This window comes from Anser anser (assembly GCF_964211835.1).
Source record: "Anser anser genome assembly, chromosome: 5".
Lineage (NCBI taxonomy): Eukaryota > Metazoa > Chordata > Aves > Anseriformes > Anatidae > Anser > Anser anser.
Window position 1 is genome coordinate 1,793,879 of NC_139725.1, and position 15,011 is coordinate 1,808,889.

General features: G+C 38.8%; 1 protein-coding gene across 2 annotated transcripts in view; it reads right to left on the minus strand.

The window, feature by feature from the left end:
- PARVA (parvin alpha) overlaps window positions 1-15,011 on the minus strand; it is a 67,013-nt gene that overhangs the window by 20,091 nt on the left and 31,911 nt on the right. For both annotated transcript variants that reach the window (XM_083837369.1, XM_083837370.1), the window contains exons 2-5: window positions 4,795-4,884; window positions 4,625-4,695; window positions 3,883-3,985; window positions 1,505-1,645 (exon numbers count right to left, since the gene is read on the minus strand). In XM_083837369.1, the coding sequence (XP_083693495.1) occupies window positions 1,505-1,645; window positions 3,883-3,985; window positions 4,625-4,695; window positions 4,795-4,884 (405 nt within the window). The remainder of the gene's footprint in view (window positions 1-1,504; window positions 1,646-3,882; window positions 3,986-4,624; window positions 4,696-4,794; window positions 4,885-15,011) is intronic.

Consider the following 15,011-nt stretch of genomic DNA (forward strand, 5'->3'; position numbering starts at 1 on the left):
GCAGAAGCCTTACGCAATAACTTACTAAACTCAATGACTCAAACATTCCTCATGAAGTTGTTATAGTTCTTGTTATTGAAGCCTTTTCACAGCAGGTTTCATATGGGTAGTTAACACTAACATGACTTACAAGATATCAAAAGCTGTACTGTAGGAAATTTTTAATCAAGTATCAAACTACTGGCATCAAAATGAATCCTAATTCTACTTCTTATTACTTTTTATTTTTTTTTGATTTTGCACTCATAGCCTTCCGCAGAGTAGTATTCCAAAACAATCTTTGATAGCTACAGTACAGCGAATTTTACGTATGAACTAACCAATAACAATTACCTTACTTCACTGTACAGCAGGATCAGATTCACTAACATATCCTTCCTCATTATTGTCCACTGCAAGCCTCGACTATGCAGTAGAGATTTCTCCACCTATCCATACATATAAAACGTGACATCACTGTCAAATTTTTCTGGGGTGCCACTGGTAGGAAAGGAGGCGCCTTAGCAGAATGCTAAAAAGATGTCTGTCTGCCTAGCATCAATGTGTGCTACAGCTGCTCCAGCTGCTGCAGCCTATCTTTACTTTAGCTCTAAAAAACGTGCAAAACATTAAATGAAAACTAGAAGTTAAATTATCAGACTGCTCCAAACACCCTGCATCCAGCTGTGTAACAGAAAATGCAAAAAAAAAAAAAAAAAGGGTGGGGGGAAGGTTGGAGAAAGAAGGATGCAGGAAACTCAGTGGAGCCATACAAAAACGAAAGTCAGTGATGCCTAATGTTCATTCTCCCTCCCTGGAACTATTTTTATCCCTATCGTAGATTTGTTGTGGACAGAACATAAGACACAAAACAGCTCAGCTCAGGACAGGTATAGGAACTGCTATATACTGTTCCAGGTATCCACCAGGGCAAAATGATTCTAGATACCAAACAGATCAAGAGGCCTGATTTTCTGTAACTGTTGATAACCTGCTTTCTGCAACACATATCCATTAAAATGTCTTGTGTTGGTCATTTCTATGTAGATATTATGATGTTCATTTCTAATGAAATAGAACAGGAGGGGACAGTCCTAATCTTGATGAGGGTTTTGTAATCAAAATCAGTGGCTCAGATTTAGTCTTAAACAATCAGAAATATTAATATCTATGTTGTACATCTTAAACAAATGCAGAGTCCGTGAACCTAACTCTCCTTCAGCCTAGCTACTACATTTATGTACATACTTACCCCTTTCAGGAAACCAATTTATTAACAGAAAACTTAAGCTGTTTTGCATATGGACTTAAAAGTTTATTTAAATTGGAGATTGAGCAGTAGGAAAAAGGGCAGAGTGTACTCTATGCGTTCACCCTTTTCTTTACCTCCTACTGAAGAGCAGCTCCTACCATAAATACTAGGTTTCAGCTCTCCCATAGCATTGGATATTTACATATTCCAGACTGCAACTACAAACTCTCAGCTGCCAACTAATGGGAACAGCATACAAAACAAGCAACTTACAGTCAACGTTCCACTTAATGCTTCTTGGCGGGAGTTTAAGGGTTTCATTGATCTTCTCAAGCACTGTCTGCAGCTTCTGTTTCTGAGCAATTTCAGATTGAGTAACTTCAGCAACATTCAGCTTCTCACTTTCAAGTTTCTCTGAAGTGATAATAGAAGTAAAAACAGCTAGTCCATGAGGGACATCCATGAGGAACACAAAAACATTGCATGCAGCCAGTTGTACATTCAAGAGATATCAGACTTCCTGTTTTTAAAATTATCTGCTTTTGCTTCCAGAACCACTTTCCTGTGCTCTTCTGAACTTCTAAAGAGACAGTCCTTTATTTCCCCATTGCCAAGGGGAAGGCCAGATATTAATTAATTCCACAATACAGGCTAATAAAAGTTTGTTGCAAATCCCTTTACGGAACATCAGACTGAGAGGTAAGACCCATTACTTCTATTGTTACCGGATAAAGAGTATTCTGTGTGTAACTGACTTGCACAACAGACAATTAAACCTGGGAGAGACAGATACCAACTTTAAGAAGATCTGTGTCATCAGTCCAAGCCTCATTGGCTTTTCGAGATGTACAAAATTTACCTGGCTTACTTGTGATAGAATTGAACTGGCACCACATTCACAGAGGTGAAAGAAGCAATCAAGAAATCTGAAGAAATATTTATGGATGAATGAAAGCAACTAAAACCTTGAGCAATTGATTTCCATGTAATCACAGCCCTTTTCTGTACTCAAAATTTGCAGTAAGTTTTGAATTATTTTACAAATTTTTTGTTAATAATTAGTAGAGATTGCTAGGCTTATGTAAACTCAGCCTAGATTGCTTTAACCAGATTTCAGAAAAATCGATAAAAGTCTGGCATGAACTGTATCTACACAGTAGCATGTAATGGTTTAGATAGATCAATTGAAAAGTAGTATCTTTTTCAAACTACAGAAAATGTGAGCATGAAAAAGGTTTCAGTTAACTGAAGACAGATTCAGGTGTGCAACAAGAAAACACGTAACCTATTTGCACACGGAGAGGGAAGTATGTGATGTTTGCGATGACTCAGAAGGACACACCCTGCTCCATGGATTTAACAGAGGTGTAAGAAGAGAAACAAGCTCCATTATAAAGAGTATAAAAGACACTGCCACTGTTCCGTAAAACTGTCACGAAACTCATAACCATTAACTAGGAAATAATGAAAATTTGGTGATAAAGGTTTCCTCACAACAACACAGAGACAAAATGCTTGGTCACCTATCAATTTTCTTCTAGAAAATAATATATTATCAAGTTTGGTAAAAGTTGACCTTGCTCTCACTGATGTCAACTGAATATCTTCCCAAAGACAGTGACTCTGGGCTATCAGTCTATGTATCTTGCCTAAAAAGCTGTTATTTCTATGGATTTCTTGTGTCTCCACAGAAATCAGTCTGTGCAGTCTCACAAGACCAAAGCCTTACATATTGTAGATCCATATCCGATCCATAAGAAATTAAGGATAATGGAAAGGATTCCACTGAAATCAGTAAGTGCTGGATCAGTATATACATATTTAGCGTCAGGCTGTAACAGCTATGCATTGGGGGGGGGGGGGGGTTAGGTGAAGTCACCGAAGGTCTGCCTATGAGAATCAAATTGCTTCATTCCACCACCATATATCCAATAGCTTAACCATTCATAGAAGGGAATAGTCTACGTAGTCTTTATTAGAAGTGCTTACATGATGTTTCAACATTCATTTAAGATACTGAAAAGAAATTTACTGGAGACTTTACGAGCTGTAATAACTAAGAAAGTGGCTTCTAAGCCAACAGTTAAAAAACCACATGCCAGCTCTGCATTAGTAGTTTCTTTTCTCTGTTTCTCAACTGAAGTTCAGTCTGTGGTCCATTGGGTATCATTACCTCAGTAATGTTAAGAGACAGACCTCAAATCAGAAAGAAATTCCAACTTTCCAGAGGAACTCCAAGATGTGAATAAACTACAGTATGGAACCAGCACAGATTAAAAACATCCACCATTGTACTGAAAATACCCTTGCTTTTAAACTTACTTTCCACTTGTAACACGGTTAAGTTTTGTACAGCACATATGCAGATAATAAAATCAGAGTGAATGTTGTTGCCAAGACAAGAACCCCAGCACTCTCTAGCACCCCAGGTAGGCTTTATGCTGTTCTCATCAACTACAGAGCACCACACATTGCACTGTGGCTATGAGGACTGTGCATACAGCCTATTGCTCAAGGGTCTCGTAATACAATGCTATTTTTATGTCACTTAGTGGCATAACTGTAAGATGATACCAAGGCTCCTAAGTAGGAACAAGTGAACCACTTACTGACAAAGTGTCCCGACACCATGCATATATATTTTTTCTTACCAAATAATTTCTGCAATACTTGTCCATCATACAGGTCTTCAGCTAAGTCTTTCACAATAATCCTCTCTCCTACCAACACATCATTAATCCAGTCAATTAATACCTACACAGGAAACATAAATTTGGCAGAATTATACACTATTCATTTGCAATTTAAAACACATGTCATTTTGTACAATGCTGAAAATATTTAGCAGAAGGAATACCAAAGCTGCAATGCCTCAAAATACAATCAGTCTGAAATCCCATCAGAAGAAAATAAGGAGGACTCAGGAAGGACTTGTCTGAGGTGGCTGCATCTATATACCACAAGGTCTAGATGAATGTAAGATTGAAGCATTGCTTTCTGATGTGAAATCTGTCATTTGATTTCAGTAGTATTTTAACATTTTATTGCGTAGCTAAAGGTTTTGAAGCTGACTCTAATGAAGCTTCCTCCTGTAAGTTGTAACCCCAAGAATTACAAAGACTATGAAGGAGGTCAATGTGATTTTACACTGCAGGGTGGGATAGGAGTAAGAATCAGAACTCAGGATTTTAATTCAAATCATTAGTTTTTTTGTGCCTTGTCTAGAGAAAGAGACCCCAAAAACTGACCGGCACAGTTCACTGGGATATATGCACCATGTAGTTTCATTTAATTAATATCTAAACAAAGCTTTGAAGCATGCAAATGAAAGAGGCAGGGACAGCATTAAAAATAGTTTCACTTTCAAGAAAGTGTTTACGTGCTTTTCATTACCTTCATTAGTTCTTGTAATTTTGGGTCATTTCTTGAATTTGGATCAACCATTGTTCGGACTTCATTTTCCTCTGGAAGGTTTAAAAGGAAGATATTAGAAGCTATTACAGGCATGACACTTTATTTTACATCAAGCTTTTATGTTGAGATGTAAAATTGTTGTGAATTACCTAGCATAGTGTCCTCAGGGTCTAGTTCGAATGGAATCGGACTGAGAGGTAAGTTAATGGCATTTATTCCTTCTTCCTGTAATTCAGATACTAGGAAATAAAAAAGAAGAGCTTGGTCAAATTTCAATTCAATTTTACTTTTACTATTTCACTCTCACTAAAAGTAGTATTAATTGTATTAATTTCTTTATGAGAACATGAGTCTATTAGATAAGCCACTGGGTGTAATTACAGCAATAAAATACAGCTAACAAAAATGGGAGGCCCAGACAACAAAACTTCACTTGTTCAAGCAGCATGGATAATGGTACTGGAATCAATGTAATTTCCTCAAAGCTTTCTCAGGAAAAGGCCCATTGTCCTCAAATTTTAAATGCCTCGCTTGCGTTTTAATGGCCCTGACATTTTAACACTAATGAATCATTTTAGCTGAGGGAAATGATTATTGCTCTCAGCTACGTCACCCTTGCTCTGAAGGTGCTTCAAGTTTAGCTACTTAAGAAGAGCCAGGTCTGGCTATATATCCACACGTGAGCTGCCAGGCTGAATATCTATTTAGGACTGAAGGTGCAGTCGCAGCTCGTTGCTCCAGGAACACAGCCCCCTCCATTACTCAGGTCAGAGACCAACTAGAGCAGACTTGTGCCCTCAGGCTTTCTTTTGCAGAAACCACAGCAACAAGACACAGGGGGAAGATGATGAACCCTCAATAGTACTGCCTTAGTGTAGAGTCCAGACACAGGTTGGGAAAGAACCTGGACCTAGGAACGAGGAAGTAAACCAAAATCCCAGTTTGGACACTGCCCACAACTGCCAGGAAATATGGACGAGTTCTTACGCAGCCAAACTCCCTTAATGCTGCAAAAATCAACGCCTTCATGATGCATGCTCTGAGGACATAGGAACAGAGAGATCCAGAGAAGTAATCCTACCACTAGTTCTTTACTGTAATCTGTTTTGGACCTGGTACAGTTCAGAGCAACTTCATTCATGCCTCTGGGTGACCCAATCTTTAACGGGTTTCAAAAAAAACATTCCTTCACTACCCAAAAATGTCTCTAGAACAGAAGATAGTAAAATCAAACAAGTCAATACACTGATCCTACAGCTATGGAAGGATGCATAGCACCATGCATGGAGGGTGCCCACTTTGGTGATCAGTCAAGATTGCTTCTACTTTGTAACCAAGGAGTCAGTGCAAATTTGACTTACAGAACCAGGAAAGAGGTTCACTGTCTTCTGAATGACACGTAACTCAAGTTGCTTTGACCACTCATTTTGCAGTATACAGATCTCTTCAATAGAACTGGTTGCTAGTATAGCTGATTCAGTCTGAGTTCAAACTTCCTACATGTGTCCTAAAGATTCAGGTGGCTGTACAACAGCCTCTTGACATGAACTAAAGTACATTATTAATGTGCAGATGCAGATTCACTATCTAACATTTCAGTTTTGAAAATGACACAAACACACACACAAAGGTTTGGAGAAAACAGAAAAGTAGAAAATAACAGTAGAGATCCTATGTTTTGTTCCTGGACCCAAGACTGCCTAATAAGTAAGCTTTTGGAAAATGGATTTACCTCTCTGCCTTAACATCTTGTGTGCAATAAGTATAGATAAATTTCACATGAATGTTGCAATAATGAGTTAGATGGTGTGATAACAGTACTTAAAACTTTCTAAATATTTTCTACACTTTGTGAAATGTTTTGTGCTCTGCCAGATGAAATGCCTATGTGCATTTCAGGAGTCTCTGCAGCTGTATTCAGGCATCTGTGTAAGATTCATAGCAGTAATGGCTGTTAGAATGCTTATTACTTTTAATAATATGAAAATAACGGAAAAATCCACTACCTTCAAAACTAAGACAGTTGCTTCACACACTCACCCTGCTTGTGCATATCTAAAATGCAAATACTGAGCAGCTCTAAGGAGTAATAAAATAATGTTGACAATAATAGTCCCCTAGATTGTTGTATATCCTCTAAAACTGAAGGCTGAGAGCAATGGACCAAATTAATCCCTCGTGTAACTCCACAGAGTTCCGAAAAGCTATAGCAAGGATGAATTTGGTCTAACATGTACAATCTCAGAACTGTTTACACTTCATGGCAATTTTTTGAAGTACTAGCACTCCTTGGAGAAAATCACGATTGGTTTTATTATCTACTTTGATTTTTTTTTTTTTCATTTTGGTTCAAAATTGTTAGGTACATAAGAACATCAGTGGATAGAAAACCTCCAGGTGGAGGTCTTTCTGTTCTGAAATGTTTAGTTCATGAAGGACAACTGCACAAAGGTTCCCTAGGCAGAAAGCTTTTTTTCACATTGATCCCCAGAGGGAGCATAGTAAATAAAAGCCTTTCAAGCCAGCTGGCTCCACAGAGTTCTCCTATCCCAAATGGCTGGATGCTCTCCTTGGGCAAGAGCCTGGAGGAAGGAGACAACATGTTTTCCTGGTGCAGGACTGTGGAGGAAACTTGTGGCTCCTCTCGAAGAACCACTGGCACAGCTCATTGGCACTTCTCCAAGGAGACTGAGCAGACCTTTCAGGGCTGAATGTTTTGTAAGGCATTCTTTACAAGGTGGTCACCCACTGACAGCCCCTATTTTTGTCCTCCAACATGTACAACTACTACATTCTACTTCTAATAACGTGACCTTCGTCATATAATCAGAGTTTCTGATAATAAACAAAAAACCCCATGTCTTTGCATGAAAAGGGAATATAAAATACAAATAAAATTGTAATAAATACATAGGGGACTCTAATACATTGATCTGTTCTAGAATGCATTGCAAGTGCTGCATGTATGGTACATACAAGTACTGCTTTGCAGTACACAGGGATGCACAATTGGTGGACTTGTTCCCCTCAGATGCTCACCCTGATTGCAAATGTTTCTCGTGCCTGCCTGTGCTATATGCAGAACCTACCCAACCCAGTGCCAGATGATGAAAGATCCCAGGTAGATTGTTTGCCAAACAAACAGGACAGTGACACTCCCAGCTCTCCTCAGACGCTGACTTCTGCAGTGCACAACACATGCCCGAAGCTGCCATTAGTCCTGCAAGAAAGACCCCTCCTGCCCTCCCGCCCCCTGAAAGCAGAAAACATGATGGAGAAACTCCGACCCCAAGAGAATCTTTTTCATTTCTTCCCCAATACTGAAACGACTTACCACAGATTAAGAGCACTACTAAAAGAAGCAGGTAAGAACGCATGCGTTATATTAAGTTGTACATAATGGGAGAGAAAAAGTATTATGTAACGCAACCTTTCTTTCTAAGAATTTCCATCAAAAAAATTCCATGACAAACCACTATTATACACTTAGGTGTTTATAGAGGAACCACAAAAATGCAGCTAAGGTTACAAGCTTGCGTAACACAGTTTCAGCAGAAGAATCAGATTTTCAGCTGTTTTTCATTAGTTTTAATTATTTTCATCAAAATCACTTAATTTACTATTTTAATCATATCATTTTTTGAAATACTTTGACGAGTGACTTAGAGCCTCAGCAAGACTTCCTCTCTGAGTCTTACAGCGCAAAGACTCAGACCCAGAAGGGAGGAGGGGACACAGCTACAGTGGTTCATCTTGACCACACCAGTCACCAGGAGCCAAATCAGCGCAGGGGGACATGGGGCAGCTCTTCTGAAGGAGAGCATCCACAGGGCTGTCCACTTGACATCAGGTCTGCTTGGCCACCACATGACCCCAGCAATCAGGGGTGACAGTGCTCTTCTGTTCTCACTTGCCCTGCGGCCCACATGCAGCCCAGTGCATCAGCTACCTTGGGACCAGTTGTGCTACTTATACTGGCATGATTAGGGGCTTTATATTTGTGGACCTCAGAGGAAAATCCACTCTTTCTTTTCTCTTTTTTTTTTTTTTTTTTTTAAATGACAGTGCTCAGCGGTTGTACTTTTAAAGCAAGACCCTTAAAAGCAAGGGATTACTCAAGGCTCAGACAAACCTCTGTGGACTAGCAATGGTGAAGGTCCCAGTTTTTAACTCTGGATAAGGAATGGACACTTTTCTTCTAAGACTTCTGATTAACTTCCACGTGCCAAATCTGTTATGATGTAATCAAGCACGACTCCACTGCTATCAACTGTCAACAGACTTCCTCATGTCACGCCAGCACCAAATTTGGCCCCAGAGCTGGGGAGCCCACAAGCTTATATCAACAGCAACTACGGCAGCTATTTTAAGCTGGATAGAGTTCTTACTGTTTTAGATGCTCTAGGATTACAAGGTCATAAACCTATGCTATCAAATCCACACGGGTGCTCTGAGCCAGACTTGGCCCTTTGATGCACGCATCCAACTGCCATTGAAACCCTTGGAAGCTGAGCACATCTGAAAGTGGAGTACTGCCCATACGGTTTAAATTGGCTTAATTCCTCTAGTACATGCAGCCTGTTGCTCCACATTGTATTTATTAGACAGTTTCATTTGGGTTTTTTACTTGTTTATTTTGTGTGCTGAAGGCTTTTTGCTGCCCTGTTTAGTATTCAGGGCTTAATGTTATTCTGATTTGAATAGAAAACATATTATTTAACTGAGCTCAGAAATGCCACATCACCCAATGCACTCTGTGGTTTAGATGTATTTTAGCATATCTGCCCAAAGAATCATAAAATAAATACAGCAAGATGTAGTGTTAAATGGCTGAAGCACTCGGAGGAGAGACCATGTCTTTCTCGTTAATTGATTCCGTACTTGTAAAACTAAGATTACTCAAGTTCTGCAACACTAACGGATCGATTCCGAAAGTTTGTGATTACCTAGAATTGAACACTAATGTTGAGGGAGCCCAGTGCCATAGGACTTCTAACCTCAATCTTTAAAAATAACGAAAAAAGATTTAAATATATGCATATACACCACATAACTACATTAATCCCCACTTCTGCAGATCTTTAATTGCCTTTTTTTTTTTTTTTTTTTAATATAAAGCTTTTCCATTCAAGGTCTTGTCTGCCATTTTTAAGATTGTAAATAGTTGTTTTTTTGTTTTTTTTTTTGGGGGGGGGGGGGGGGGGTGGGGAAGCTGAGGTTTGTTGGCATTCACATTACTCCAGGAATATAAGTTTCATATAAAAAGTCAAAGGACAAACCACCTGATTCGTAAACTACCACGGCAGACTAACTTTAAGTGCAGTGTCTCTATCTTAAGCCACTTTTTCCTGAAACAAGCACAACTTGGAAGGCCAGCTACAGACATCACATTGCCAGAGTAACACTGGATATTTGTATATATACACCCACATTCAAACATGCATGCACATGCTACACACATTTATGTGGCCAGAAATAACAGCCAGTTTAGAAACATGCTGATTTCCAATAGGAAGTATCTTTGCTGCTCTTGTTCAGAGTGATCTGTTCAATTATAGTTGAGCGAAATTTAGATGAATTGGTTTTGGTTTCATATTCTCTTCACTGGGTACAAGTTTCTGATAAATGCTCATGACCTTGATGCCCTGCTTTTGTAACCACTTGTACAGAAGAGCAGATTTACTTCTACTGACTTGAGAGTCTGCAACACAGACCTGTGTAAAAGAGTTTATCTGCACAGATTTCCATGGATTTATCCTTTTTACACTAACTCACTGGCTCAGTGTGATTCCTATTCCCCCCCAACATACTCCACTTTTATACCCTGATATAACTCCAACAGAGTAATTCTGACTCTGTACAGGCAAATATGAGAAGAGATCCAAATTACCTAAGATGGTCAGAGAGAGAAAAAAAGACAGTGACAACATTTTCAGAAAGTCCAAGTTTAAGCTTTTACAGAATGATACTGTTTTTTCAAGCAAACGTATGCAATTGCTTTCTGGACCATCCGAAATGTTATTTTCTAATGTTTGTGTGTGTGCATCTTATAAATCCACAAAGGGAAAAGAAAATATTAATCTAAAACGGTACTGCCTAATTTTCTTGAATACATAATTCATCCAATATGGATTTTGGCAGCTCAGCTTTAACTCCGAAACAAAAGAAATCCACACAAAAGACAATAAATCTGCATTACACATGGTACTAAAATGATCCAATTGATTTATAGATGTTTACAAGTTTGCAGAGTGTGACACAACGTCCACCAGAAATTCAATATTCACAGCACAAAACATCATAAACATATGTCTGCAACTACAAAGGGACCTTTTTATGTGGGGATCATTGTTAAAATTGTCTTCAGAACATAAACCTTAAGTTGTAAATGCTACTCCCCATTTATTCTCCAAGACATAACAAATGAGGAAAGAAAAGCAGAGATATGTTTGTAATTGAAAATGTTTCTCAGGAAATGATCTGTACAGGAACATCATTCTCATTCCATTAACTGCTGACTCCAAGCCAACCATTTGTAAAAGTAAATAAATATGCAAACTGGCTGACAACAATGTGCCTGCCTTTAATGTTACTGCATTAGTACCCCATCTCCAAAAAAGAATCTATTTTCTTTTCTCATTTCTCCATTAAACCAAACACAGCATATACACAAAAAGAATGGGAGAAATGCTCTTCACAAAAAAGAATGGGAGAAATGATACAATTTTATTTTCATGTGTGCAACACAAATTAAATGCTTATTGCCCTGAACTTCCCTGAAAGTCCAAAGCAGCTCCAAAGTACTTCAGTGCCTATTTTGCTACACCTTTCTTTTTTCCAATTAGCAGGAAAAACACCCTCCATAGACTGACAGATCTCTGGTCTGAGTAGGTAAAAAACAACAGAATAGGGAGTTAACCCAATCCTTTTAAAGAGTACATGTGATTTTCTGTGCTTCGTCACAAGTAGCTTCCTTAAGCCTTATGTGCTTTCATATTTCATTTAGGATGAAAGTTCTTTCTCAGAATTTTCCTGCAGTTTCTAACAAGTGGTGTGGTGTTAAGCTAAAGCAGATGCCGGTCATTCCATTCATTCCTTCAACACATCCCCACAAAACATCTTTTAAAATACATAAGCAGCATCTGCAGATGTTTTGTAACGACTCTCCCCCTATAGAAGTGTTTTAAATACGACTGAAAAAAACCCACAAGACTGCACTGTGAACAAAGGCAGACAGGAGTTCAAATGACTCTGCTTTTCCCCCACTGAAGAATAAACCATGCCCATGAGAAACACTGCAACTGTTCCAAGCTCTTAGCAGTACATGCTGTGCTAGATCTGATCCCTGCCTGAAAACTCCTAAAACAGTCTCAGATACACTTGTAGGGTCCTTGATGCCTGCAAGTTGTTACCTGGTCTGCACCCTGTAACCCTAAATCCATTTTTTTAAATTGAAACAAGTCCTCTGACACCTATGACTTCCAATTTATTGAGATACTGCACATCTCAAAACTATACAAGGTGGTTGGGGTTACATAAAGACAGAAGGGAGCGTGTTTGTACCCTCCACAACAAGTCAAGTCATTGGTCTATCTCGAGTTATGATAAATCTGCAGCTAGCAACATCCAGAAAAGAGTCAGAGTCCCCCTAACCAAGGGGAGGGGATTGTTCATCCTGTAAATTCACCAGCTTGCTGCAACAGTTTTTTCAAACTATGGTGGAGCAGAGAAGCAGATTTTATAGGACTGACTGTTGCCTCATGTTCTCTCAATCACCAACCAGCTAATATAGTAGCTCTTCCAACATCAACAAGAGGCGCTCATGCAGAAAAGACAAAACCAAAGATCTGTTCCAAGAAGTCTTTCCCAGCTCGACAAGTTCTAGCTATTCCTAAGAGAAAACCCAAAAATAGTCCTTAGGAATGTAAGGGCACACTAGTAGCAAGCTGAGGATTTCCTGAATTTCTTCTTGTGTGTGTAAGCCTCGTTTCTGAGGGAGAAAAAAGTGTCAGACCCATAGCATCTCAATAACCTAGATGACTACTTTTTCTTGGAAGAATTAAAAAAAAAAAAAAAGACTACATTCACTGGAAAGTTGAAGTTCTTTTTCAAGGACTGAGAGTTGGTTTACTTATCACACATGGCCATAATTTTCAAGCTGTAATTCCTACAACTGCTTGTGTTTTAATATAAACATCTGGTCATCTTCAATGAATGACTTTGTGACAAAGGATCAAAAGATTTGTAGTAAGTGGCCAGGTATTTATACATCCCAGAATGAAAAACAAACAACAACAACAACAAAACAAAACACACACACCTTGATTTCTTCTATGAGTTTCTTGTGCTTCGCAATCTTTCTTCAGTGTCAAATTCAAAGGTAAAGTTTGAGGGTGATACCAAGGCAGGACAAGTAGAAGCAAACACAAAGAACATGGGATAAGAGTGACCCAAAGAAATTAAAATTTTAATGGATACAAAAATGTAGATTTATTACATTTTTGTGTAATTTGTAGCTTGCAGTCCATGCTTGGCTACTTTCTGCATCAATCCTGAACATCTAATGGTGGTTCTCAGATTCAGTGCAAATGAGAATTAAGTGTGGGACCTAATTCATTTCCTCCATTCTAAAAGTTTTAAATTTTCTGCTATATTTAATATTTGTGCCTAATGCACAGATGGTTTCTAAAAGTCTATGCAGCGTGTCCTAGGAAATTCAAGTTTCTTGTCAAGGACAGAATCAGGATCTAATTTGGGAATAGGGATCTAAAGACAGGCCTTCAATGTGAAAATAGTAAGCTGTGGCTTTGACTGAACCAACAGAAATACTGCTATATTCATTAAAAAATGGACTGGATTTGATGGAGTGCAGAAAAATGAAACCTTAAAATGACAGAATTATATCTGATAGCATATACTGAAGAGTGAAGTGCCTCTTGGGGTTCTCTCGACCAGTGTGGAGGTTGGTGTGCATTGACAGCAGAAAAACTTTAGGCTTAGACTGCTACAGAAAAGACTACAGAAAAGGTAAAGTTGTTTCTGCATCCTTATTTCATTTCAGTGTACATCATCAAGATTGGATCCTTCAGGTGATCCCTTTGACATGCAGAAGCTCTGATGTCTGACAGTCCCTGAGAAGATGGAAGTCGTTTGAGGACCTTGGTCAGCTTGCCAAGCATTTCACCTGACTGTATTTTAAGAGAATACCACAGCCAACAGTGGTGTGATCAATAGCATGGCTGTGGCATTCTCCTAAAATGTAGATACATAAAAGTGCAAGATAATGATGCAAGACAAGATTTTGGTAGCACAAACTGGAAATTACATTTGGCTTAGGAAAGCACAGGTAGTTAGTTCTCCATTTGCACAGGAAATCAACCAACTCCCACAGTCTAGGTTCAAGTCCCTTACTCCGAATTAATCAGCTGAATATCCCACCAAGAGAGGAAAACAGCATTATTCCTACTGTACAGCATGGAAAGCAATGCACTTCTAGATTAAGGGATACACGTCTCCTTTCTAAAGGCACAAATTACACTTGTAAAATGGAAGCTGGGCACTTAGAAACACAGCCTTAAAAACCCATCTATAATGTTACAGGAGGGCAGAAGCAGAATGGACACTAATACCCATACCTCTTGATTCCCAAAGCCATGCTGTAGCAATGAAGTCATCCTTCCTTTCATAAAACCAGCAGTAATGATTTTCATCCAGCCTTGGCCTTGCCCTTCAAGGGCACTGCCTGCTACCCTCCTGTGCATTCCTGATCCTGCTCATTTCCTTATAAAACTCAAACAGCTGCTCCAACTTCCAAAAGCTCCATCTTAAAACAAAAACAAAAAGCAAAACCTTACTGACCTACTCATCTGATTATGGTGTTCACATGTTTCTTATCACACAATGAGATGCAAGAGATGTAAGCACCAGCACTGCAAGGGTAAACCCACAGCTTTGAACTGCACATGCACTGAAATCATCTACTTGCTACCACCTGTCAAGCACTGGCAGACAAGAGAAACACATCTATGTAGTGTTCCTACCCGTGAAATGTATTCCATGGATCCCTAGCACTACCAGGTTATCAATTTCAACATGCAAAACCTTCATACCAGTAGTAGCTCTGGTACAGCATTTCCCACTTTGCATGTGAACACAGGAAAAAATGCAATTCAGGTACCCAAATAACCTTATATGGATTTTCCTTTATAGCACCAACACATTTCCCATAAATACCATGCAGCCTTCAGTTGTTGATGTCATAAATGATCTTATGTTACTATTCCTATTAAGAAGTGTTTATTTTTTTATGAAAATAAAATTTTCATTTTATTAAGCATGAGTATTAAACTCACCTAGTGCATGGCAC